Consider the following 27,861-nt stretch of genomic DNA (forward strand, 5'->3'; position numbering starts at 1 on the left):
GTTCAAATACTGTCTTCCAATACTTGTTGTGAAATAAAGTGATGGAATTGCATGGTTGTGCAGTGCTGTTAAAACAGAAAAAGAAGATAATTTCCTTAGATGTTTCTTAATAATTTAGACTTTGTTAGAACTTAAAAATTGAAGTAGCATGTTAACTGAGCTAATACTAAAACATAAAAATTTTTTACTGTAGCAGCATTAACTGTAAATGTGAACATGCTTTGGAAAAACATTTCTGATATTCCTGAACATGTCTTAATGGTGAGGTGATATACCAGGCACTGGGCACAGTTGCAAAACAAATTATTGTAGACGGTCTCATAGAAAGCTCTCTAGTCATGTATATTTAAGTAACATCTAGGGATAGATGAATGCTTCTGGCTAAAAATAATGTCTCAGATGGAGTAGCTTTAACAACTGCTGGAAAGTCTATTAAGGATCATAAGGAGTGTGACACAGAGAACAACATACAGAATTATTCTTTAAAATGGATAATAATCTTTAACCATAATTTATACTATATCTTACAAAAGACTTTGAGGTTTCTATGTCTGTGCATTCTGCTACATTCAGTTGTTGGTTCTTGCCAATTATTTAAAAAAGAAAAAGAAATAAACCAGCAAATAGAAGTTCATTCCTGCATAGTTCACTATGATAAAATATATTTATTTCCTGTGTAGTGAATTAATAATACCTAAATTGTGTTGAGAGGCTACAACCCTATTCTAGAAACCTACTTTTTTCTAATGAGAGTTTTATAATTTAAGCGAATGAGGAATCTGTATTAAGGAGTGGGGAGAAAGTTAAATTGATCTCAGGAATGAGACCTCTCTAACATCTAAAGAAGGTAATATACCAAGGTGACCAAAAAAGTGTGGAAAACTATGTAATAAGTATTGAATTAAATAGCTCAAAGGGGAGATAAAGAGGACAAGCTAATAAAAAATAGAAATTAAATATCTCTGTTTTTCAAAATGTGTTCCTAGGCTGATATCTAGCATGATGTTTGGCCAGCACTGTGATGAGCTCTCTGATTCAAGAGGAGACTTTGAAAGAAAATGCATATACTCTAAGCCTCTGGACTGAACTCATAGTTTTGGTGTTAATATTTATATAGTGTTCTATTGCAATTACACTTTCTCTTCTCAGAAGTTCCTGTGGCATTACCTCTCCTTGCTGTATCCACAGAAAAAGATAGAAGAGCTTAATTTTTGGCAGTCCTAATAGACCAGCAGTCTGTTAATTCGCTCTGCACTATCAATATTGAGTATGAGCTCAGGGACTCAGTTCTGATATTCAGGTGAATTATCTTCCTGCTGGAGACCTGAATGCTGTCAAACAGAGCATGCTATCTGAAAAATTTCAGTAAACCATGAGAACATGATGCAGATAATACCAGGAAGATATTGTGCAATCAAATGGGAAAAGAAAATAAAGATGAAAACATGTAAATGGGGCCTAGTTGTCTTACAATAAATTTGTCTTGTTCTGAGCTGTGCTACTTGGTTTGAAGGTAATATACTGTGTGTTGGCATTCATACCCACTGTAAGTCTATGCACTAAACAGTATCATTAGCAATAGTGAATCTTGTTCACATTTTTGTCATAAAATTTGGGATTGCTTGGTGAAAGTTGAGACAGTCTCATCTGATTTGAGGATCTAGATGTTTATTAAGGAAGAAAGTGCAAGTGATATGACAAACCTACTGGTGCCAGTGGTCTCATTCTGCATGTGTTCTGTTTAGGTTCTGTTCCTTCAGCGTAGCTGACTCCTCCAACTGCTGCCAGCAGACAACCCATGGCAGAGAATAAGGAATTTTCTTTCCCTAGAGAAAAAAGGGAATGAAGTCCTTAGACAAAAATTATTGTTTTGTTGTTGTTGTTTCTTTATGTAGGTGTAAGAAAAGTGTTTTTGATTTAGCTGGTAAGAAAAACAGAAGCTGTAACATCGGTGTTGTGTTCATCACAGCACCAAGAAAGTTATTCAAAGCCAGTAACAGCAGTAGCACTAAAGAGTGGTTTTGTTTTGAAGCAACATGTAATTTTTTTTCCTTCTAAATCTTTTGATTTCAAGCAGTTTGTTGGGACAGCTGCAAATAACATGTTAGAGTGTACAAGATGATAAACATACTAGGATACCAGAGTATTTTTAAATGCTGCTCTTTCAATCTTTGATCGCAAGAACGTAAAATGCTTTACAAACTTTTCACTGTGTATCTGTTACTTCCCACTCTTTTCTCCCTTCACCCACCCATTTCCTTTCATCTGGCTGAGGATGTTGTTAATGCAAACTAAGAAGAATCTTTTTCTGTTTCTTAAAGCTGACAGATCTGTGTCACTGCTACAAATAACTTGGGGCTGTTACATTTATTTCAGACACAATTGGGCTAGGACAGAGCCTTGAGCCATCCACAAATGAGGTTAAAATTAAATATAAATCACTCGGCCAATTGAGAGGGTTAGAAAATTTTATACCAAAGCAAAGAAAGCTTTTAAGTAGCTGGTGAAGGCATTGGACAAATTCAGCAATGAAAATAACCCCGTGTAACCTAAATGTATCCCACCACTGTCCTTACCCTACACCAAGAGCTGTTGTACCAAGAATTCTCTGTAACTTGATGTATGCAGTCAGGGTATAAACAACTGACTTGTGTCCTCCCTTCCTGACAGGAGATGCCCCCAGTGAAATGGGGAACAAATTGAAGGGATGTGCCAGTAATGGGTTCATGTAATGGGACAAATTTGAGTTTGTGGAGGATTTTCAAGGAGCGGTAGTATGTATGTTTGAAGTTTTGTGCTGCAGTATCAAAAGCTTTAGAATTAAGAAAACAATGCCAGACCCTTAAAAGGTGCTGTTAACATTCATGGTGTAGCAGATGTGATGTTAAGGTACATAGTGTAGCAGAGATTGTTCTATCAGACAGTGCATAGTCTTGAATGGGTCAGTTTTATTGCAGTGTACAGCCCTTGCCTAATCTGTTTTCAGGATTACAGCAAGGCTTAGGCACAGAAAGCCTGCTTGGAGTTATGAAAAACAAGTTTTTTGTGTGAGGGAAGAAGAGCCCAGCCTAGTTGTTTATAGTTACTGATAAACAGTGGGAAATATTGTAAATGCCTGTAGCAGAGGCAACAGGTCTGCAGGTGGAGTAGTATGGAGTGTCAATAAGTCAACCTGATTTGAAACTGTTCTGAAAGTCTTTTTGAACTAAGATGATTGGCGACAGACCAAAGAGTAGCAGGGGTGGTGTCATCTGACTTGGCTGGGCTACTGGTGTTGGCTGCTTCTCATTAGCCAGAAGACTCTATCTGATCAACAGGATGGCTAGTTCAGTCGGATAATGCAGAGCCTGCAACAGTATCTGTATCTCACTGTGATTCTCTTTGATGATCACGGATCAGTCCATTTACTTTAAAAGTGGAGACTTCTCTTGGGCCCAGAAATACACAGGCTTCGTCTACACCTCCACCCCCACCCTTCTCCCCCCCCCCCCCCCCCCCGCTTAGTACTGTTTTACTATTTGCAATGAATAAAACAAAATCCCCCAAAAACCCTCATAAACACCTGCGTGAAAGATGTTTACTTTACACCTCTGTGGTGAAAAATGGGGCAAAAATGTCAAATGTTCCCTTTAAAGACTCATCAGTTTATTAACACTGTTTATATTGCCAATGCAAATTATTTAAACTGCTAAGATATATATAGCTCAGTGTTCCTGAGTTGTTAGCAGTGCTTTGTTAATGAGCTCCACACACTGTTGATTTGCTTTCTTGTTAAATATGCTTTGTAAAACTAGGATTTTGTATTACTTTATAGGTCCTTTCCTCTTCAAGATGGGGTTGTCTATTAGATAAGTTAACTCTGACAGCTTGTGATGTTATCACAGGCACCTTTTAAATTAGGCCTGTGTCAATATCCTAACTGCTAACATAGATTTAAATTCAAGACAACAATCTTTGACTATTTAAACTTCAGTTTCTCCAGTTACTCAAAAGAAAAGTGTGTAGAAGATTTTCATAAATAATATTCACTGGTGTCACTAAAGTGTAAGTCTATTTCTGAAATAAATGGTTCTGTTTCATAGCAAGAAATAGGTTTGAAATGCCCACTTAAATATGTTAGAACTGCTGCAAGGAACACTGTGGCAACCTTCTGTGATTTGGATACGGTTTCACTGAAAACTGTTTAGATTTAGTTGTAATACCAGTGGGCAGTTCTGCTGCATATTGCTTAGCTTTCTGCCACAGTTTTGAGTTGTAGGAGCATCTGCAGAGTGGATGTTTCCATAACAAGAAAGTACACTAGTATTAGATTGCTTGCAGCATGTATGATGGTTCAGCTTTTGATATAAGAAGGGGACAAAGAGAGAGTTACTGATCCTCACCACTGTAAGGAAGCAGTTGTCATGTGGGTGTAGATGTGCTGAGCCCAATATGAAGTCAGTACAATCTCAGAAGTGAATTTCTGCAATGATAACCAATACGTTTCTGTATGTACAAGATCTACCAGGTTTTATTCTCAGTACTGCTTGATTCATTCACCTAGGAATATTTTACTATTCTTATGCATATTGAAATAATTCAATGAAATGCTAAAGTTACTTAATTTTTCAGCATCTTATTGATGTACTGGAGCATTAACTTTCTTTGTTCACAGCAAAATACAAACTAACACAAGCATAGTTACGTAGTAGTACAAGTGTACTACTGCCATGGTAGTAATGCTGGTTCTTTATTTGGGCAATAAATGTAACTCTGTTCTGCAACTTAGCTTAAGTTTAGCATTTATTAATTATGTTAAACCTTGCCATGCTTTGTTGGTATGTGTAAGTATAGGCTAGGGTTGTCTTTTAAGACGTGAGGCTCTGAGCTTATGGTAGGAATCAGCAAAAAAACTATGGAGTTCAGTGTGTTTGCAAAGATTGTGCTTTAGCCTTTTTAAGTAAAAAGGACACTTGACTTTCCTTTGCTACTTCTCACCCAGTGGATTCTTGTCCTTTACATGATTATGCAAATGCTGCCTTACGTTTCTCTTTTTGTGCAGATTTTAGTCTTCTGTTGCTGAGTAGAAAGAATTTCTGATGACTTGAAAAAGCCATATACTGATATTGTCTTGTTTGTGTTTTTAGTATTAAACTTTGTTAGCAGAGTTGTTAAAAATTAATTATTTTATTGTGTAATTCATTGTAATTGTATATAATTTAGAATGGCGATGCTGCTAGTAAGTATGCTGCAATGCTGGTATCTAATCAAATGCTGGGTCCTTCTTGTGACCTCTTTCACATTTTCTCAGACTGTACTTTGGATGTTCCTCTGTTATTAGAAAGCCTGTGTTATGATAAATCCGTTCTCTCCTTGGCTATTACAGCTCTGCTGAATCTTAAACTTGATCTAAACACCTTGCTGCAGGATAGTAGGGTTTTCCTTATCTTGCACAAGAGCTGCACAGGTGGTATGGTACTGTCAGTGCAACACAAAGAATGAGCATTAAAATCTTTTATTTACTCTAATTCCTTGGTAGTTCTTAATACACTGGTTGGTTGCAAATCCAGCAGTAAGCTGTTGCACAAGAAATCAAACTTCTATCTGCCAATGGACAGTATTATCCCAATAGGCCAGTCTTGGTTACTGCATTGGAGAGGACTACAGCAGAAAGAACAGTTCTTCAAGACTAAATGCAAAATTCAGTGGCCTTCAAACCAAGGCCAATTTCACAGCCTTGAGTGACATCAGGAATCTGAAAGTTTGCAGTGTTAATATGTATGAATGGTATGTTCAAGTCTTGTTTACATGAATTAGATTCTACATATAATTTGATTTTTCTTTTTTCTCTTATTTAGTATAATGCTTCACCACAGCAGCAGAGAGATATAATAAAGAGTAGGAGTCTGGACAGGAGGCTACAAGAACCAATAGTTTTAACAAAATGGAGGCACAGCACAATTGTGTTGGATACCAACGATAAGGTAGGAGCAAGCTAAACAGCATCCTGGAATACCAACTGCTTTTGATATGTGAAATATTTAATGTAACAGAAATAAGTATGCATGTATTTCTGAAATACCATTTTCCTTCTGTTGTATCATTATGTATAATATACACTGCAACCAAGTGCTGCTCAACAACTTTGCTACTATTACTTTGTGAGTAGTAGCTCTTTTCTTGTTATTCTTCAAGTATGTTAAGTGGTGTTAGTTCAGGGTTTGGTGTGCACAGCTGTTTTACTTATAATTTGGAATTTCCTAATTCAGTTTAGGCTATGGAGTGTAACTAATATTTGAATTCAAGAGTTATGGATGTGGGCGAGGTGCTCATGTAAAGTATGCTGAAATGTCATGCCTCAATTTTTCAATTATAGGAAACACCAAGTAGGAATACACTTGAAAGATTGCAGATGAATAACTGAAATATTCATAAATTGAAATAAAAGTTGCACTTGCTAAACTAAAAACTATGCCTAAAAGATATAAGTATTAGTATTACATACTGGATTTATCCCATTAATGACTGTTTCACTGACCTCCACTGTAGTATCTTAAGGAAAGAAGAAAAGCTCTGTGTGGTTACGCAGAGTTGCAATATTTTTTTTGAAGGACAGACAAGAGTACTGAAAGTGCTGAAACACTTGGCTTTGGTCCTGTCCGGAGATGAGCTGGGAGTTTAGTCTGAAAAGAGCTGTTGGTTAGTAACAACAAAAGCTGTTTTCTGCCCATTCTTACGCCATGTTCTTGATAGTCTGTACAGTAATAGATACTGTTTAGGCCAACAAGAAGACAGAGCCTCTCCCTTGCCTGTTTCTCTCCAGTTTGATTTTTGTCCCAGCTGTTTCTGCTTCTGCTGAGACATTCAGCCTGGGGGTGGGGAGGGTCAATATGAGCTGAGTGGGGAGGAACTGATATGGGTTATTGTAGGGTGGTAACTTGCTGGCTTCTGTAGCTTCTCAGCAATCCTTCCTGAGTTTCTTGGAAACACACACTTTGTAATGCTGAAATCATATCACAGACTACTCAGAATGAGATACCAGGAAACAGCATTGCAGCTCCCCTTTTCTAAAGATACAGGGGAAAATGGGATGAATCTAGATTTGGGAGTATGAAGAAAAGCCTGGAAGTGGGACAGTATAATCACAGATGTCAAAGAAAACTTAAATGGGCAAAACACAGTACTTGTAATGAAAATGGATCTGCTGCCCAGAATATTACTTGCTTGACCTGTTGCTTCTGGAGAGCGGGTTGTCATGAGCTGACTTAATTCCTAGAATAGGATTTATTGGATTTGATCTTAAGCTTTTGAGCTGTCCATTTAGAAGATATCAAATGTGATGTTGAGGAGCAGTGGACCATGCTTGTTTTGGGCTTTGCACCTGTACATATTAGTTTAACTTGAGTGATTCTGAGATCCCTATACAGCTCCTTTCCCCTCCCTACTTGTCCTTATGTATCCTCTATCAAGTGTGTTGTGATATTGCATGAGAGACAGTCTAGATGGAGGAGTCCTGATAAATCAAAGCTGGGTAAACACTTCCAGGCTGGTGCACCTTACTCTTTATAGGTATGAGGAGTAAGTAAGAAAGAGAATGAACAATTCTGTTTTGGAGATGGCTTAAAGTTTTGGCCTCACTTCTGAAGACTTAACTTTATGCCAAAAAATAAAAAAGTTACTTCTGTTCTGGAACGACTTTTATGTAGTGTTGCAGTGAATGAAGAAGCTCTTTTAAAATACTGAACATGTTGGTTTACTTTTCTTCAAGACTCAATATTCAGACACTGACACCTTAAACCTAGTGAAGCAAACATGAAAGCATACAAATGCCTAGTGTAATAACCAAAACAAACTGTATATATGAGCCACATTTGTTAATTCTAAGTCAGTAGCTTAAAGTTACTTTTAACAGCTTCAAGATGTGCAGGCAGCATACATTTTTTTAAATGGTAAAGACTATATATAGTTATATAACAGCACAATGTTAATGCTCTGAAAATATACTAAAAATGTGTAGTGGAACAATAAACTAGTGTTCTGTGGGAAGATAGGATTTGTTTAGTGCATTGATGCACCTGTTTTATTACCACTGTCAGGCACACTGTTATACATCCTGCTTTAAATTAGTATGTGGAAAGGGAATTATTTTTGTTTCAGAGTTGCTCAGTTTCTGAAAGCTATCTCAAATTGAGAATGAGACAGAAAGAAAAACAGGTGGGATTGTCAGGATAGGTACATCAGCCTCAAGTTAGTTTTTTAGCTGGCTCCTAGGAAAGCTATTTTGTTTATACTTACTTATTTGTTTTTCCTGGAAAATCAACATTGTCCTGTTGTCAAAAGAGTGCTTGAAATGTGTCAGGGTAAAAGTATGAGCTCCCATGGCTGATCAGAATTTGATGATATCAAGTGTACTTGTTAACTGTTTATTGGCTGTACATAGCAGTCCGCTAAAAATTTGGAAAAAATACCTTCCTGGAAGACAATGTTGATTTCCTTAATTTGAACTTTTAAAATTATTACAAACATAGGAAGCATTTAGGCTGTTCTTAGAACTGCTGATGTTCTCTGTTATTACGCTTCTAAAAGGAACTATTGTGCCACTTCTGTAGGGAGATTTACAAGTGTATGTTAAAGCATGGATGTGAAGAATGTCATGTAATGCTGGAAAAGCAAACTGAATTTGGGATAGCTACAAAGAGGATTAAGAAGAAAGAGGGAGAGAAATGGTTTAACAGTAACAGAGAACAAGTGATGTTTTTATTCTGCTTTAAATTCTTCACCAGATTTTCAAGTGGTGTATTTGTGCAAAGCAATCATTACTTGAGAGGAAATGCACGTGCCTTTTTTTGTTCCAGATGGGCAATTTTTCCTAGTTTTCAGAGATTTAGTGCTTTTTTTTTGGTCTGTAGTTAGTCTAGTTTAAAAGAAATACCTGAATCTATAGAAATGTTCAGTGCTTAATTATAAGGAAACTAATGATCATGACTCACAGAAATTAATAGAGCTGGTATATGCTTTTCTACATATAAACCAATTTGTTGTACTAATCTTACTTACTGACTACACGGACACATAATCTATTTTTAAAATTTCTTGTTTATTTTTAGTATTTTTTGTATGGTGCCCTCTATTAAGTTAATACTAGCTGTGTGTTTCTTAATTTGCTAGCAGTGGCATAAAAAAATCTGCACCTTAATAAACGTAATCATCTTACATTAATGCATAAAACTACTGTTTAGTAAGCAGGTTTATAATATAACTATCTAAGAATACAACAAATGCTTGATGAAAGTGTATTATTTTTGTAATGTGTGTATATAAAGAGAAATATCTTTAAGGTTAAAAAAATAATTGTAAGAAAGACAATAGCTTATGTTGTCTATTTGAATTTTACAGGAATCATCAACTGCTTCTAAGGCCAGTTTTCCTGAAAATGAGACCTCTCCTTCTTCACCAAAGCATCAAGCCACGGTCAGTATGCAAAGTGTTTGAATAGATAAGTAGGTGTTGTAGAAACTAGGCTATTCATGATCAGAGAATTGAGGGTAAGCCTGCTTGGTATTGAGAAAAATAATGGGATAAAGCTATTTGAAGGCTTTACATTTTAAAAGGAATGCATTGCATCCAGTTGTGCTTTCAGAAAAAAAATTAAATGTCTTTGGTTTAGATAGAGCTTGGTGATAGGAAATTAAGTAAAAATTTATTGTAGAATAAAGTTATGTCAGATTATTTAGAACTCAGTTTGCTTCTTCCAACAGCCACGTCTTCTCATCTAGCAACTTGGAAGGTCAATGCAGAAATAAACTCCCCATTTCTATAGAATTCCTCACTGTCAGTACGCAGTAATAGTTTCTAGGACTTGATATCTCTATTTTTCTCTTGTTTCAGTCTTCTTAAAGAGGCATAGAGAACCTCGCATAAATAAACTATCTCTTTTTTGATTTAGTAGAATAACTATTGGGAGAAAAACTTAAGCTTGATAAAGGTGCTGTGAACTTTTCATAGACTTTCTTGCTTCAGTTTATATTTTAAATGTGATTATTTCTTTTTAAACAGTTTGAAATAGTTAAATAGTTTTTATATTTAAAATTTGAACTGTACAATGCTACAGTAGCATTGAAATATGTGCCTTGATCAATTTTAGCAACCCTTTAGTAGGTAGCTCAGGGCATTAAAGGCACAACTTCCATTTCATGCTTACTCTGCACGCAGAGGAATCTTTGTCTGGCTTATTCATGCTAATCCATCCTTACAGCACTTAAAACAGTTTTCCACAATAAAGCAAACATTGTTTATTAAGCAAGCATAGTTGATAGCCTTATACACAAGCAATTATTGCTGCATATATTCTGATTTCTTTAAATATGGTTCAGACCTTGAATTATTAAAATTGTATTTTTCAGAAGAAATCACTGCTGCTTTTGATAATAGAAAAAAAATAATCTGTGATTTCTTCAGCTGTCCTGTAGGATTTAAGTACTACAAAGCAAGCTGGTGAATTGTGTCTTTTTCATCCTTAACTTGCTTTCTACTTCCATTTCCCTGATTACTGTAATTTTCCCATTAGTACCCCCTAGTGTCGCTGCGAAGTAGGGCATTATGATACTTTTTCTGAATAATTCTTTATTGGAGCATTTGCACAGTTTCCACCATGAGTAATTTATTAAAACCATAATTTATTTGAGAAAGTGGGCATGGGTTGCTCAGTCACTGTGAAAGATGGTAACAGGCTGTTCCACTTGCTAAAGCCAAAGGTTGTTGGAAGGCTGCAGTGCATAGGATTGTTAGTGGTGGTCTACATGGATCACAAATAAAGTAATATAAAGAATAGGCTAGGGGCTTTTGGGGTGTGGGGGAAGAAAGTGACTAATTTCTTCTATTAAAAGTATCATTTTTGGAAAATAATATATATATTGCTATATATATAATATGTGAGATATATATATATAAAATAAATATATGTTGCTGGCTTTGGGAAAGTGTGATAGCCCAATGGAGATACTAGATGGAGTAAGAATAGCAGTTACCACTGGAGTGAAGTAACATCTTAATCACCAACTAAACACTGTTATCCTTGAAACATATTTGTCTTTTTTGTATTTTGTATTGTGCTTGAAACACGTGGGCAAAATTCTTAAGGTTCATGAAAACCAGATCTATGTCTTTGGTAAGAATGTTGTCTCAGTATTCCAGAAAAAAAGTTCTCTTTGATATTGTATTCTGCAGTTATGGTCCAGTTAAATTTGAGATTGAGGAGAATGCTGAAGAGAATACATCTTCTATTTTCATCAGATCGAGAATTGAGGACATTTTTGTTATGATAAAACTAATTTGGTTCCTTTCCCTAGTTGATTGTTTCAAGTAATGGCTTAGTTTTTAAATTGGGAGCTCTGTTACAAGCTGTTACTAACAAGGAATTGATTGGAAAAATAACTTAATATTCTTTCAACACTGTTCGTTGGTATGACAAAGCTGAGGTGACGGGAGCAAATGATAGAATTTGTTACCTCATCTTGAGAATCGCAAATGTGTAAATTGATGGTTTTCCAATATTTGAAACTTGTTCGTCAGTTGTCTTTTACCACTTCACTGACTGATCACCAAATTTGTACAGAGGCATGCCAATATAAATTATTTTAATCAACATGACATAATGAAGTAGTTTAAAATTCTAGCATTTTGGTTGGGGATAGAAAAACATAGGACATCAAAGAAACGTTTCACTTATCTGTTCTTAAAATGAATATGTTAATATTTTTATGCATTTCAACCATGTTTTATTTAAAGTATGCAGTTATGTTAAAATAACTTGGAAAAATTTTGTCAGAGAATTTAGGCTGTTTGTCAGCCATCTCCTTTTTCAGTAAAAGACACAAACATAAACGTGCTATTACACAAATCAGTCTCATTTATGTTGTGAAATTTCCAGTCTAGTACCACAGATGTTTTAGGTAGGCTTGTCCAAATAACCTAGGCCTTGAAGGAAAGCTTTTTACCCTCTGAATGGTAATGAGTGCTTCCCCAGAGGAATTTTGATTTTGCTGATGTCAGCATATTTAAATATACATAAGACAGTTTCTTGTTATAACAAAGACGGCTCATTGCCAGAAACTGATTATTTTGAGGACTGCTTCAGTGCCATGATAGCAATAAAGCAGATTTTCTTTTATATTTGTTATGTCTTGCTCTTACCTTACAGGGTCAAGAGAAGTATGGGCTACTGAATGTGACAAAAATTACAGAAAATGGGAAGAAAGTTCGGTAAGTCTGGACTTCCAGAAATACATGTGCATAAGGGTTTGTGTAAGGTATCTGACTTCAGTATTAGTTTAGCGTACCGGGTTTTACAGTTTCTTACTTTTTGTCTTAATTTGGCTTAAAGTTTTTCATGTAGGGCATAACATTTTCTTACCCCAAAGTATGTGTCTCTCCTGGTGAGCAAAAGATAATGGACTTCAGAGAGACAGTGGCTCATGTATGCCAGGGTTCAACACAGGGTAGTGATTTCATGAAGATGTAGTGGTGAGAGGCAGCTTTTTAAAATGGGATTGATTGATTTATTGCAGAGAAGATCTGTATAGGTGATAGTCTTGTTCTTTGGATAGAATCAGTGTAGGAGGGGCTTTCATTTGATCTTTCATTCCCAAGGAGTGTATGTGTCACATACTCTCTAGTTCTTCCTTCACTCTGCTTGTGAAAGGTTTAAAGCAGAATGTATTGACCAATCTGGGTCTCCCTACAGGTGATGGGTGACCTTATTTCTAACTTTTCCTTTCTCTGCTTCACAGGCAGGCATTTACATTATCTATCGTAACATATAATCAAGGAATGCTGTCTAACTTAGATTTCTGGTATTTTGAAAAGAGTCAGTGCTAAATACTGTGCAAGAGTGCCATATCCTCAGATTTAATTTAGTTTTTTTTACTTTTAAAAGATTTAATATTTTGGATCTAATATTGTGTTATATTTATCTACTTCAGTGTTTCCTATATATGAAGCACTTTCCCTGAGGCTTTAATAATTGGCACCTAGCTGATACTCCAGACCCCCTTGACCTAGGCCAGTGCAGCTGGGCAGCACATCTGACCACCAGCTTGGTTTCTCATTGCTGCTTCTAAGATCTTGGTAGGAAAGGATAGACAGTGGCTCATGTAAGCTGCTACTGGTAGTGTGCTCTCACCATTTATGTTGCATCTGTTGGAATCATTGATCTGGATTACTGCCCTGCTGTACAGAAAGCTGCAACATGGCCATCCTGTCGCTTTTAGAGCTGTTGAATAATAATTCATGTTTGGACAATGGAAATTGTCAGAGCTTGTCAAGACTTATGTTGTTAACCTCAGGAGGACAGGTACTCAGGCATAAAATCAAATACTCAGACAGCTGGAACAACTTACTTATTCTTTCTGCAAATTTTTGATGTGTAGCATATATTTTATTGCCAGTGTAAATGAGCTTATTCCATAGATGTGGGACACTCGCATCCCAGCTAGATGTGAACAATCAGTTTTAGAGTTATGCAGTACTTTGGCATAATTTACTAAGTACACAGCAGGCTGAGCATTCCAGATTAGCCCCTTTGAAATTGTAATTGTATGGTGTTTCTCCTTGTGAACTGCTTCCACTACTAATTAGCTTTGTTTGATTTAGACTGTGATGGTCAGGCTGAGACTGGTAACATGTCTCTTCTACAAATATAATAGCAATTAAGACTTACTGATGGCACAAATGACTGTATATACGGCTAAGTATATTAACATACAGGTCAGCTGGGGAACGGTGATTGACAGTTTAAATATCTGCTGTCAAGGTCAATTTATCTAATTTTTATTTACCAATATTAACAGAAAGAATTGGATGTCATCATGGGCAGTGTTACAAGGTTCATCACTGTTGTTCACAAAAACCCAAGGAAGTGGAACTGGCTGGGTAAGCACAGGAACAACTCCACATCCTCATTTAAGTGTTAATTGCATAAAATACAATAAATGAAGTCCTTTTGTTTATAGAGCAGAAATATTGATATGCATGCATAATTTAGAAAAAATGAGTTATCAAGGAAAAAGCTTAATGTAACAGTTATGATGTACAATGAGAAGAAATCCTGTAAGTTTTAAGTTTTTGCTCCAAGCTGTATATTTATGTTCCTCACTAGTATTTTTATCTAAAACATTTGTTTCACTGTTCTTGCATTTTTACTTTTTCATTTTTTTTTCATACAGTCCATGTAATTTTGAATGTAATACATATAATGAAGAAAACAGTCTGACACTTGCCTAGTTGCATTAGACTTTGAATAATCTGGTATTATTGTCTTAGTCTTTGCCTGGCCAGATTCTTTACATTGTTTTATGTCTGTGTAGTGCTTGACAAGTATTTTGTATCTATTTTGGTGTCTAATGAAACTCTCGAGGGAAGCATCACACTGAAGATAATGATTGTTCAATTTTTATATCACCTCTAGTTTAATAGCACTATAACTAACTGTGCTATATTTATCCAGCTATTTATAAATTAATAGGTATAAAAATGGTTCTTTATCTACTGCTTGTTTAAATTTGGAGGTCTGACTTTAAACAGTGTGGATCTCCTATAATAACTGGAGAGGTCAAAATCAGTATTCATTATTTCAGTGTATTATCATGTGAATTCCAGCAAAATTGCATCTTACAGATATATGCTATCTTGCTGTGCTTTGCTGGTCTTTCTGCTTGGCGCACTTTTTCCTGCTGTGCTTCTTTTGTGTAGTGAATTGGTATTGACAATTCTTTTCTAAAGCATTGAGTCTATTTCAGAGCTGTAAACGAATTTTTTTTGCCTTACTGTTGCTGTAGAAGGGGTGGTTGGGGAAAAAAATGGATGAGGATGAGTAAATAACATTTGGGGTAGAAGAGAATGAAAGAGTGAAATTGGGCAAGATGGTCAAGCAGAAGGAAAAGAGAAGGGAAGGAAAAAGAATAAAGATCAAAAGTGTGAGATAAGGTAAATTAAGCTGTCTGGTAGGAAATGGACTTGGTGACTTCTGCTATTTACTTTCATAGCTGTGGATCCAAAACATACTTTAGTTTTATAGGCATTAAGTACTGTGGAGTATTGGAGCAAGGTCAGAAAAATATCAACAATATAGACAGAATAAAGTGAAGCTGGATATACTAAGGGATAATCTCTTTCAAGGACTTTGTGTTGTATAGCTGCATACTTGCAGTTGGCTTTGGAAATACATAATTTAATATCTAGCACACACTCTTGCTGTCTGTATAGGATTTTTTTCTTTTTGTGGGGGTAGGTCTCAAAAATTCCACTTCACCTCAAACATTGATCTGTGTCAATATTTTAGTAAGGTGATGTCAAGTCTGACATGTGGTAAGCATCACATTTCTTCATCTTAAGAGAAGAATGTGTTTAGCATTCGTCTAGTGATTGATATAACCATATCTTCTTTTGTGCATTTTGTGACTTCATCACTTCTTTTCCTTTTTCTCATCAAGTCATTTTGCCAAGGGAGCTCAATTCCTGAGCTCTTGCTCTCGCTGCTTTCTTCTTGGAAAAATGTTCTCAGTCGGCGACCTGCTGTCACCTATGTAAACTCTGACCAAGTTTCAGCTATCACTGTATGTGTTCTTGTTGCATGCCTCCTGTTGCTGTAAGGCTATTTGCCACTAATCTTGAAAGTCAGTTTGAATTTTTCCAAGGTCCATATTTTGTCATTTTCTATAACAACTTGCATATCCTGTTTGCTGTTTGAAGTCATCCAAGATGCAGATTAACATAAGTGTAGTGCAATAACTGTGTAATTGTTCCAATGGAACAAAGCAGAAAGAGTATCTGGTTCATCAGTGCCAGATTTATAATCCCAAATTTACCTTCTATTTGAGCCACTAGTAACTTGACTAATAAACAGCATGATATGATCAGTTTTTTAACAGATATTTATGTCTAATTCTTTCTAACACAATTAATTTGGGATGTTTATAAGGTGCACATGATACTTTTGATACAATGATGTACATGTTAATTCTAGCTATAATTTGAATATCTGAAAATGTAAATGTTATGCATAAAAAGCTGAAAGGAAGAGAGCTTTAGGATGTTCTGGCTAGATGCCATAAACAGAAAGCTGATGTAACTTTGTAGGACTCTTTGTAAATAATTTAAGTGTCTGTTGTTAGTCATATTTTGAAGTATAGATGCCAAGCATGGAAGTGCTGCTTATCAGAAACTGATAAAAACGTTAGTAGCTAGTATGTTAGCTTGTTGCTCAAGGTGGATGAGGAGGAATCCAGATCATGATACTCATGTTACAAGAAACAAACAGGCTTGACTGGTTGTCAGACTGGTTTTTGATGCTGCTTTTTCGGCACTCTTGTCAGAATCGAACTAAAGATTTCATGGAAAAAAAATCATATGCTGAAGATATTAAAAGCAATGTTTCAATAGTTTAACTTTTTGAGGATTTTAGTATGTCAGTGATGTTTAAAACTATGTTGTTGTCTTGGCTTGTATTTCCTGAAGGGTGGTGGGAGAGCTGTATGTTTTGAGTTTAGTTATGATTCCTAAGACTTCTAGAATGACCGGTTTAATAACCAGTACCTTTTTTTTTTCTTGTAAGGGAAGTAATTCTAGGCTTATTCAATTAACCTTGTGCTAAAAATGATGTGACCACTTTATCAAATTCATTGCTATGTATGTGGAAGCCTAAAACAGGCAATTTATACACAGTTTGGTTGCCTTTACAGGGCTACATTCTGTAAGGAAATATAAATTTTTATTTTTTTTTAATATCCCTTTTCACAAAAATGTCCTTTTTTGACTGTTGAAAGAAGGTGTTTCTCATTTTGATATAAATGAGTTGCAATAGCAATTGCCAAACTTAAGCTGCAGGGCTTCATAAAATACAACAAATGGTGATACGACAGCTTCATATCTAGGGCAGCTTCAAATCTAGGGCAGCTGGCAGCACCATGTATAGACCTTTCCTTCTTTCCATCTCACACTGCTGCCCTTTCCAAACTTCCCAGATAGCTCAAAAGAGAAATCCAGTAAGAATAAGGTGTCTACTCACTGAGACCTAAATTTAACCTGACTAGTGCTGACTTCATAGCTCACTCTTGTTTGGAGAAAGCAGACACTGCCAAAGCAAAAGGTTTTCCTTTTGCTGCTCTCAACAGAATCTACTTGCTTCAGGAGGATTTGATTGCCTTTAGCTAACCTTTGTATGCAGTGTCTCAGCAGCCCTGTACAGGACTTGCTGCTGATATCTTGTTTCATACATCTTTCTTTCAGGAGCAGAAAAGAACCTTGACAGGAAAGCTTATAAGACAGGCAGCATACTAAATTTAGATTTTCTTTGAATAAAGAAATTAAGTTTATGATAAACATATTGGTATATCAGAGAAGTTTTACAGAGAGTCTGGATTATTAGTGTGAGTTTCCCCATCCTTGGATCTGGCATGGAAACTTCGGCTCTATTTGTGTGAAGGAGCTAAGGAAGATGTTTTCCCTTCTGAAGAATTTAGCTTCTAGTTTTTTGTTTGTTCTGTGCTTCTCTGAAATGCTGAAGGGAGTCAGGCCAAAAACATGGGGAGGGTACAGAGGTGTTTGGGGTTGTTTTGTGATCTGTAAGGTGGAGAGTTCAGCAAGCTAATGTGTTGGAGGGCTTTCCTTTTGCTCAGAACAGAAATGACTGTTAGATTTAATGGGTATTTTTGGTCACTGTTAGCTGATTTCACCTGTAGCAGGTCTTCTGTGCTTCTCAGCATCATCTGAGTGGTGTTTTTAATGAATCCCCCTGGATCCTGCAGAGGACTTAAAGGACTTGATTTTGGCACTAGTCTCACAACTGTCTCCAGTGCCAAACTCTAGGAATGTGGTGGGGGTTATTTAAATTTTTTAAAAATTTATTTATTTTTCATCTTTTTTCCTCCTCCCAACATGCAGCAAGATTGACCCAGGCTGTCAGGAAGTGTGTGGCTGGGGCGCCTTGTCTGTATGTGTAGTATTTATGTGAATCTCTCTTAAATAGGCATAGCCACCTACAACTGTAAGAGCCAGAGGCCCAGAGGTGGTTCCTGTGGTCTCCACTGCTGAGCTGGGCCTCTCAAAAGCTCTGCTATAATTAATCGGAAATGTTCTTGGATGAGATATCTGAGAATTAAGTTAGAAAGCCAAAAGGTTGTGGGGGTTTGGTTTTGGTGGTGGTTGTTTGGTTTTTGGTTTTGTGGGGTTTTTCTTTTTTCCCATATCTTCCCCCTCCTCCGGACCCCAAGTGTTAGTTGGCATTAGGTAAATTAGAAATATTCCCCAATTCTAATATTTCATGGGCAAAATACAGAACTTAAGATGCTACTTTCCATTCAGCATTTAATTGCTCTTAGACTCAAGACAGGAAGATTTTCCAGTGGTAAACAGCCCTTCTAAAGCACAATTAGCATTAATTAACATACATGCTGGGAATTTAATCAGAAGCAGCAGATTAGTTCTGTTTTCTGAACTGTTTTTTCTCCCCTTGGATATGGATGTTCTTGTACAGGCTGGAAACTTGTGTTCGCATCAAGGAGCTTGTCCGGGGGCTCATGTCCCCCAGAGCTGTCACATGAACAGCATTTGCACATCAAAGACACTTTAAATAAATAGAAAAGAACCTTTCTGGTGGATCTGATGCTACAAGCTTCCCCTAGAACTACAGCATGAAATTTCTGTGCCTACATCCAAGTGACTTATGGCTTTCCCCATTTTGTGTTTTACTCGTTTTACTCACAGCTTTTTGTTTGTATGGGTCACTGAACTGGTTTCCTTGAGGAATGATTTCAGAGCTCTGTGGTGTAGGTGGAAACCCCAATACAATTACTTTGTGATACTTAGTGTAAATGTAAAAGTAATTGGTAAAAATAGCTCCCAGGTGTCTTCCTCCACATTGTTTGAAGGGTTACTTGTGGGCTAGATGCTTTATTTTATTTAGTTACTTGCTTTTTCATTTAGTAGCTACACTGAAATTGAGTTCTGTTAACTTGGTAGGCTGTACTCCAGTACTGCAGTAGAAGAATCACAGAAAAGTATGAAATAACATGGAAGGCATTATTGGAAATACATATGCATGCACAAAATATATAGATGCTACAAATATGTAAAACCTGAAAGTGCTCTTCCAGTGCAGGAGGGATGTGATTCGTCTCTAGCAAAGATATTATTTCTGGTTTGATTTTTTTGTTTGTTTCTTTTATTGGTTTTTTTTTGTTCTATCTAGAGCCATTGATTAACTGACAGAATGGGGCTGTTTTGTACAGATACTTCTGAGCCAGTTTTGTTTAAAGCTTGGGACTATCTTGACTAAAGTCAAGCTACAGCCAAATGCTGTATGGACTTCTACCATTCATGATAGAAAAAAAACTTTGCTGCAACTTGGCATGTAATGTTATGGATTTTTAAAGCCTTTAAGCTGCACAGGTTTTAATAGGCATGCTTAAAGGGTGTTTTTTGTGGTTTCTGTTTGGATTTTGTTTTCCTGGTATCATGCCTGTTGATTTGTGGTGAAGTATTGTATTTGGGTTAAGTTGTATGGACTGTAAATAATGTGTTATTAACTAGAGGACTGCAAGACTTGTGTACCTATTAGGAGTTTCTTTGCTTGTTTTAAGTTTGTCATCATTGTTCCTTTTTTTCCAGAAGTTTGGTGTCAATCAATCTAAACCAGAATTTACAGTGGATCTCAAAGGAGCATTGATTGACTGGGCCTCAAAAGACAAATCCAGCAAAAAGAATGTTATTGAGGTGAATTATGTGATTTACATGCAGAATTATCTCTCTCGCTCCGTCACTTTCTCGCTCTGTTCTCTCTGTCTGTCGGTCTCTCTCTCTCTCTCTCTCTCTCTCTCTCTCTCTCTCTCTCTCTCTCTCACTCTCTCTCTCTCTCTCTCTCTCTCCCTCGTCTCTCTCTCTCTCTCTCTCTCTCTCGCTCTCCCCCGTCTCTCTCTCTCTCTCTCTCTCTCCGTCTCTCTCTTTCTCTCTCTCTCTCGCTCCGTCGCTCTCTCGCTCCGTCACTCTCTCCCTCCCCTTCTGGCACTCTCTCTGTGTATTCATATATATAATCTATCTAAAAACATTAGCGTTGTCTACATTTCTTCCTGCTAAAATGTAAATGTATGTTAGCACCTGCAAGAAATGTCCATTTTTGTTATGTCTGCATTGGATATGTCTTTAAATTCTAAGCAGACTGTTATTTACTGTTTTTCTTTGGGAAGTGTTCTTGAGTGGCTATATATTACCTAAAAGTTATGCCATGGAAAAAATTTGATTTAGGTAATTTAACTTTTGAATTCTAGTGTGTTTATCAATTCTGATGATCATCTGTTTTTATTTCTTTAAAGCTAAAAACCCGCCAAGGAACTGAGCTCTTAATTCAATCTGATAATGACAGCTTTATTAATGAATGGTATAAAGTTCTTAACTATACCATTAACAATCAGGTACGTGTTTGACTTGTGAAGGCTCTATTTCCAGGGTGATGTTATTTAGTAAAATAATTGTGTAACAACTCCTAGTGCTTTGCATGCATCTTAATTTTCTGATATTCTTGGTGCAGCAGGGGGTTGAGGATATGATTGTTTCTGGTGGTGACAAGTGAAATACAATTAAACAACATCAAAGGAAAAAGGATGGTGCACTGCATTAAGAAGCAGGAGATGTGGGCTGACCTCCAGTTTGGAAATGAGTTTCCTTCTGTGGCCAAATACTTGTTCTGTCTCAGTGACCTGAAAGAGATAGGGAGGATACTCTCTATCTCTGACAAAGAGGGAGGAAGGGGGGGAGGATGGCCAAGGGAGTGCTTCATGACATGTGTTAATCAGCATTTAATACTGCTGTTCACTTAATAAGGCTGCACTGAAGTGCAAATTAGCAGCCCTGGCAAAACACTGTATTATCTCTTCTTATCAGGCAGTATAATGCCAACTATTTATTCAACAGAAAAGTGTTCAAGCATTTGCTTTTGATATTGCCAAACAGGATTTACCATCTTCGAATTCAGGAGTTGGAGGAGATCTTGGAGAAAATATTCCTCTCATACCAAGTTGACTTCATGTATATTCTTAATTTTTATAGTCACAAGCCTGGTTACTGCTCATATCCTGCATTTATGTTGCTTTTGATGTAGTGACCTTGGTTTCCGTTGGCTCTGATAGTGTTTTCCACATATGGGTGTTTTCTACCCAAACACAGGCAGCTAATATGAATGTTTTGGTTTGTTTGAGTGCTCACAGTTTAGGCTCCCTATCTTCTGCCCTTTCCTGGTATGAAAATGTCATGACTCTTAATAACCAGGCAAGGCAGTGACTCAGCAGTGCCCTCCTGCTGTCTGTGCTGTGTAAGGCAACTGGGGCCACTTCTTCCCTGCTTAAATACAAATGAAGTTAGAAAGGTTGAGATATGTTGAGGTGAAAGTGAGGCATTACATGTTAGGCTGAGAAAGTAAATGGTGGAGTAGGGAGAGTTTATCAACACTCTGGAGGAAGTGATGTTGCTCCTGGGAGCTGATAGCCAAGAGACCCAAGATGACAAGGAAAATGTTAAATAAGTACATTATCAGACCATCTGATAAGCTGGAACACTGAAGCTCTGAACACTGAAGCATCAGATCTGAAGCAAGCTTTCAATTTTGGGATCTTTATGGTAACAGGGGCTATGAATCTTTCCCAGGACAGAGACAGTAGTTGTAGTGTGATGAGATCTTCCTCAAAAGAATGTACAGATTGGATTCAGATCTCTGTTCTTTCAGGCTGCTCTTGTGACAATATGCTGTACAAGGGGAATAGCTATCTGAGAAGGATGTGGCTGCTCTTTTTTACATAAAGAAGGTCCAAATTACTAGATTAGACTTGTTCTGTGATGCAAACTAGATCCCAGATTATTTTTTTTCCAAGGCAATGAATGGTTTTGAAATTTATCAGTCTGAAAAAGCTTTGAGCCTCTTAAGAGAATACTGTCCAAATGATCTCAGCTGCAGGGGGATCCTTAGAGGGGATGTTAACTGGGCAGTTGAACATATTGATCTTTGATGTGTAAAAAGGCTATCCAATACATTTGAAAAGCAACAGAGAATGAGCTGATGAAGTCATGCTTCTGCTTGTTCAGTGCTCTGGAATACACTACCTTGCCTTGCGTTTAAAATGTCTTCCTTGTAACAGATGACACTGGATAGTCAGATTTTTGTAACTGCATAAAGTCAAGTTTACTTTAGAAGAAGTGAAGTAAGAAATATGCAGTTTTGGAAGGGAATATGATGCAGTGAGACCAGAAGAAGTTTCTTTCCCTATTTTCCGATATGCCTGCAGTCGTGTGTAGCACAGGTATGAGCCTGCAGGTGGGGAGTTTTAACAGTCTCTGATAGCTGCTGCCACACTACCACATGATCTACATTTTCACTTGACTGCGTTTAATGACAGTATGCTGACAGCAATTACATACGGCAAGAATTTCAGGTGATAGATAGTGTATCTACTTTCTCAAAGTGAATTCATTCTATGTTTTGACAGTGGTGAAATTTTCCAGCTGGTGGTTCTATTTTCTATTAAGAAAATTTGAGTTGTAGAGATCAGAAATAGTGTAAATGCTTTAGAAATGTTGTGGGGTTTTTTTTAGACTGTTACCAATCAGGTGATTCTGTAGCAAAGTCTGGATTTAGGAAAAAAAAAAGAATTCTGTTGCTAATTGGTTGATGTAATTAAGTAATATTTTAAAAGGCTGGTTGTACTTTGTTCAGTGTCCAGAAGACCTTACTTTATTGGGTCTTATAGTCAAATAGTGTTTGTCAAAGTTATTTACTCTGCCAGTGAGAATTAGTATAATTTCTGATGATATTTTTAGCCATCTAGAGTTCAGGAAAGAACCAGCTGAATATCGTTATAGGGTAAAAAATATATTTTAGAACTGCCTGCAGGAAATGTTTGTTAATGCTCTATTTTGTGAATTGAGAAACTGATCACTCTTTATCTCCTTAAATCTAACAGGTAGTGGAGTCTGATGAAGCATTAGAAGAGGAGATTCCAGATTCCCCAGGGGTGGAAAAACAAGACAAAGAGAAAGAGAATAAAGACTCTAAGAAACTTCGTTGTGAGTTAAAAATTTTCCATTAACTGTTTTTGCAATGCCCACTTTCATTTTTTTGCATCTTCAGCATTATATGTCAGTAGAGAAGAATTCAAAAGGACAGCTAGAAATGAAACTACTTCAGTTTTGGGACAGGGTTTTATATAGTTTATTCTAGATCCTGATGCCAGTTAGTAGGTCTTCTTCCATGTTTTAATAATCATTAAAAAAAACCCAAAGGAAATAGAAAGGAAAAAAAATATACACGTTTTTAGCTCCTACTGCATGATGCATGAAAAATAGGAGAAAATAGGCAGTGATGAAATAGATTATTTTTGAGGTGCTGTCAAGTGCACAGAAGTAATTAAACATTTGGTTTTTTTGACTTCTGTGATTTTGATTAAGAATTGTTTAGTCCTTTTGCATGTTCTAAATGGAACATGTGAAAGGATTGCTTGGGTTTTGTCTGAGGTACAATGTCTGTAAATGTTTGCACTATTAACAGGACCTACAGTTTTGCTAAATTGCTAATGATGTTATATTGGCTTATTTAGAGAAGCTAAGCATTTTTAACTGCACCTTCAGAGTTTTAGAGCTTAGTTTAACTTACCTGCAGAAATTTCTTCCTATGCACAGAAATATATTAGTGAGACCATTTTCTGTCTTTTACTTCCAGGCCTCATATGTAGTTTGCAAGGAAGTGTCTATTTCTTCCAAAATGGCTAACTTAAGGAAAGGCAGGACTGGATTTGAAACATAGCTATGTTTTAAAAATTCCACATCAATTCCATATGTCAGCTACCATTTACTTAGTTTCATAGGCAGCACTTGGTTTGCAAGTTTCTTGTGGGAGAGTTGTCTTTTGGTGCTGTGAAAAATGGATGCTATTTACTTGGAGTTCCAAAAGGAAAAAAAGTGAATGTATTGCAAATTTGAATAGGGTTTTTTATGTAGTTTTGAGCTTAATTTTTTGATATTGGTTCCTTGACAGATAAATGCAGTGTTGATTCTTTGGATATTCATGCTAAATGTGTTTCTCTTTTCAGCAGTGAAAGCACCTAGCAATATAGATTCCACAGATCAGAAAAAGACCAAAACAAAGCTCAAGAAGTTCCTTACACGGCGCCCTACATTACAAGCTGTCCGTGAAAAAGGCTACATTAAGGGTAAATGAACCTTTTTAACAACGGAAAAAATTTGGAAAACTGGATTTAGGAGTCTGTGTAGAATGGGGCTGAAATGGTCTAGCTTTAGAGTAAAACACATGTACATAGCTAGTTTAACAAAAATCTTGGATGTATAGTGGAACTGGTGTTTTATTGTGATAATCATGTGTCCATATGAGGGAAAGCATAGTACTTTGGGTACAAAGCTGAATTGTGCCCACCTGTTTCACAAGGATGTTTTTGTCTGAGTAGAACCAGACAATCATGTGCCATCTCCTAAGAAAGGAAATATTTAGGCAAACCAGGATGAGGGTAAAGGAATCCTAACTTGAATATTTTTCTCCCGTAACCTTTTCTGAATGTGTACCTTTTTTAATTGTTTCACAATGAGTCTTAAAGATATTCTTGAAAGAATTGATTTCCGTTTGTCACACTTGTTAAAATTTTGAGAACAGTATTTGCACAGGTTTAAGTGAATGTATTTGTGTAAATTATTGGCTTGGTAGTCATTGTAAAGCTTTATTTATTTATTTGTATGCTTTGGCAGGAGTTGTAGGTGGTGCTCTACTAGGGTCAGAATAGTGTATTGGTAGGCAAATATCAGACCAAATCTTACTGTGATTTGCCTAACTACATACTTTAACAGGTGTGCTTCTGTTGCATGTGGCATTTGATATATTTGTGTATCTGCAAATATAATTTAACTGTAAATTATGGAATTTTTGTTTTGGATAAGGAAGTATTATTTCAAAACTTCGTTTTGCTCTGCTTTACAGCTTAATATTCATGTCATTGCTCAGTGACATAACTTCTGACATAAGCAACAGTGAACACAAAGCCAAGTTTAATTTGTACGCGTGCGTGCTGATGATTGGATTTTTTTAAATAAAGACATTAAGGAATTAAGAGTTTGTTTTTATTTAAAAGCATGGTGTAGATTTTAAAAGTTGGATCTGTGCTGTACAGTTTTACATTTACTGTATGAATGAAAAATTAATTCAGAAGTATTTATTTAAAAGCCCAGTGTATTTTTGTGGCTGCTGCAGAACAAGCTTAGTACACAGAAAACTTGGCAAACACAGTCTGAGCAGAAAAAATAATGAAAAAAAGCCCCACTTGAAACAGCATGCACTAAGCAGAGAAGTAACTGTGGTGAAGTTTTGTGGGAACACAAAATTACAAAAGGTTACTTTAAAATGAGGGATAAAAGTATGATTCCTTACGTGGAAATTATTAAAGTCGGAAGTAATTGTAGCAAATCAATTTGCTACTACCTAGTATTTTCTTGTGCTGTCTAATCTGCCTTGCTTTATCTGCTCTATCTGCTTTATATGCATGCTAGCCTTGCTTTCTACTGTGTGGGCTTTTCCAGTCCTTTGCTACAGATTCTGCTGGAGTAGCAACAGCAGCACTGAGGTGTTTTGGGTCACCAACCTTGTACACATACAGCTAATAATGCCATTACGTGCCAGTTTTCATACTGTATAATTGGTTTGGTGTGCTGTTTGCATTTCCCAAAGCAGTAGTCAGATGCAAGTGTTGTTAATGAATCTATTTAGATTACTAAACATGAAAAATGGGCTAGATGCTATGCATGATGCAAATGCAAGAGCAGTTTCTATCTTGCATAAGCTCTGAAGTAAGATCTACTAGATGCTGCAAAGACTGCCACTTATTTACCTGCTACCTTATTTAACATACTGAAATAAGGTAAAAACTTTCTTCCATTTAGGAGTGTGAGCTATTTCAGTCTCATGCATCTGAACAGGGGAGGACATCTATTATTTGGTCATCTTTGATGAAAACCATAGAAATGGGTCTTGGAAGGACTTTGGTGATACCAAAATGTGAACATGAGGAGTTAACATGTTACTGAAATACACTGAAATGTTGCAAGAACCTGTTCTCTGCCCAAGCTGATTTTTAATTTGCTCCACTTTATGACAGAAAACACTCCCACTGAATTGTGTAGTTTTGCAAACAAGACTCAAAGCTACTTTTGTCCATAAATATCTATATTGACATTCCAACCTTGAGGCCAGGTTGCCTATGCATAGTCATACTTCAGTCCATTCAGAGCTCTTTGATATAAAGGTCTCTCATTTACAAATCCATGTCAGAGCTTCTATTAGTTAAAGACTATGTTGAAGAAAATATGTAATGCTGAGTTAAACAGCAGGTGCAATGAAAGATGAAATTTTACAGGGTTTTCCACCAAACAATGCCAACAGCTTTCACTATGGTTAAAGTTTATTGTCTCTATTCAGATTTTGAACAAAAGTTACAGTAAATATATTTTGAACTTGGAACAGGAGTGTAACAAGGCTTTGAATCCATTGTATTTCTTATTACTGTAATGACTGTATGACTCTTACAGGTGTCTTCTGCAGGATTAAAGTAATTTCAGTAGCAGAAGTTCCTTACTCAGAGACTCATGTTTAACTGCTGACACTCTTTCTTGCTGGGAGCTTTTTCTTGCTGGGAACTGCTGGGAGCTCTTTTCAGAACTTTCCTATTTTCTCTCTAATACTGCGACAATTGTATCCAGTAGTCTTTGCCCTGTGTAGAGGTTTGTTTTAATCTGAACTAGTTCTGTCACTTGAGTCCTGTTCCACTGTAAATCAGTCTCTTTACTTGGTTCCAGATCAAGTGTTTGGTTCCAATCTCACCAGCTTGTGTCAAAGAGAAAACAGCACGGTGCCAAAGTTCGTGAAGCTGTGTATTGAGCATGTTGAGGAACATGGTATGGCTGAAGTTTTTTGTTTCCAAATCTCTCTTGCTCACCACACGATCTAATTTTGAAAGTTTCAATCCTTAAAATGCTTTAGATTTATTTGGGGAAAATAATCTGAAATTTGCACCTGTAGTTAGCAATGAGGAGGGGTGGGGGGGTGTCTGTGTGATCCAAAATGGAGAGAGGGAAGGAAATCTCATTTTGGAGAAACTGATCCTTTTCGGTATATTTCAAACTCGGGAGAAGGCAGGACAGCCTCCTTGGCAGCAAGGATCTAAGGAAAGAGGGATTACAAGAAATAATAGAAGAGCTCAGCCCATCAAGGCGTTTTTCCAGATGAAAAGAGAGAGACTGTCAGAACACAACCATTCATTTTTGGAAGGTTTAAGCATACTAACAGTCGTTTATGTGAAAACTTCCTTGAAACAAACTTCTAGGAAAAAGTCGTATTCCTGCTCTGTATATGCCCTGAAGAAGACAAATCTATTGGTTTGATGCCCTTCAGCCAGTTACACCGATTGCTATGTGAAGTTTTGTGCAATTCTGGACATTATCAGTATCCACATATTTACTCAATTTTTGATTGCTTTCATTGAAAATAAGTAACTCCTACTTAATAACTGAGAAAATTATTTGAAAGTTACATGTGATTTCCAGGGTTGTCTGATACAAGCGACATCACCACATTTTTGTTGAAAATACGTTGGTTATGGCTCCTGATATGGCTGTACTCTGTGCTGGTTTTCTTGCTTCTTTCTTGCTGTTGTCATTGCCCTATCTCTTGGAAAAGATGACCAAGAGGCGATTATGGAATCTCCATAATCATCATTCAGATATATACCAGTCTTTAAATCTGAAAATATTGTCTTGAGAATCAGGGTAAGTGTTACAGGGGGATACTAC

At 36.5% G+C, this 27,861-nt stretch overlaps 1 protein-coding gene across 3 annotated transcripts in view; it reads left to right on the forward strand.

Annotated features, from left to right (window-relative positions):
* The window catches only part of ARHGAP12 (Rho GTPase activating protein 12), a 75,886-nt gene that overhangs the window by 42,362 nt on the left and 5,663 nt on the right, over positions 1–27,861 (forward strand). The window contains exons 6-14 of one of the 3 annotated variants that reach the window (XM_034062140.1): positions 5,838–5,963; positions 9,376–9,450; positions 12,179–12,240; positions 13,827–13,908; positions 19,642–19,746; positions 20,343–20,441; positions 22,980–23,082; positions 24,108–24,224; positions 26,869–26,967. In XM_034062140.1, the coding sequence (XP_033918031.1) occupies positions 5,838–5,963; positions 9,376–9,450; positions 12,179–12,240; positions 13,827–13,908; positions 19,642–19,746; positions 20,343–20,441; positions 22,980–23,082; positions 24,108–24,224; positions 26,869–26,967 (868 nt within the window). Of the gene's footprint in view, positions 1–5,837; positions 5,964–9,375; positions 9,451–12,178; positions 12,241–13,826; positions 13,909–19,641; positions 19,747–20,342; positions 20,442–22,979; positions 23,083–24,104; positions 24,225–26,868; positions 26,968–27,861 lie in introns of all 3 variants that reach the window. The other 2 variants (XM_034062138.1, XM_034062135.1) reach the window with 2 other exon arrangements.

The sequence above is a fragment of the Melopsittacus undulatus genome, chromosome 1 (assembly GCF_012275295.1).
Source record: "Melopsittacus undulatus isolate bMelUnd1 chromosome 1, bMelUnd1.mat.Z, whole genome shotgun sequence".
Classification (NCBI taxonomy): Eukaryota; Metazoa; Chordata; class Aves; order Psittaciformes; family Psittaculidae; genus Melopsittacus; species Melopsittacus undulatus.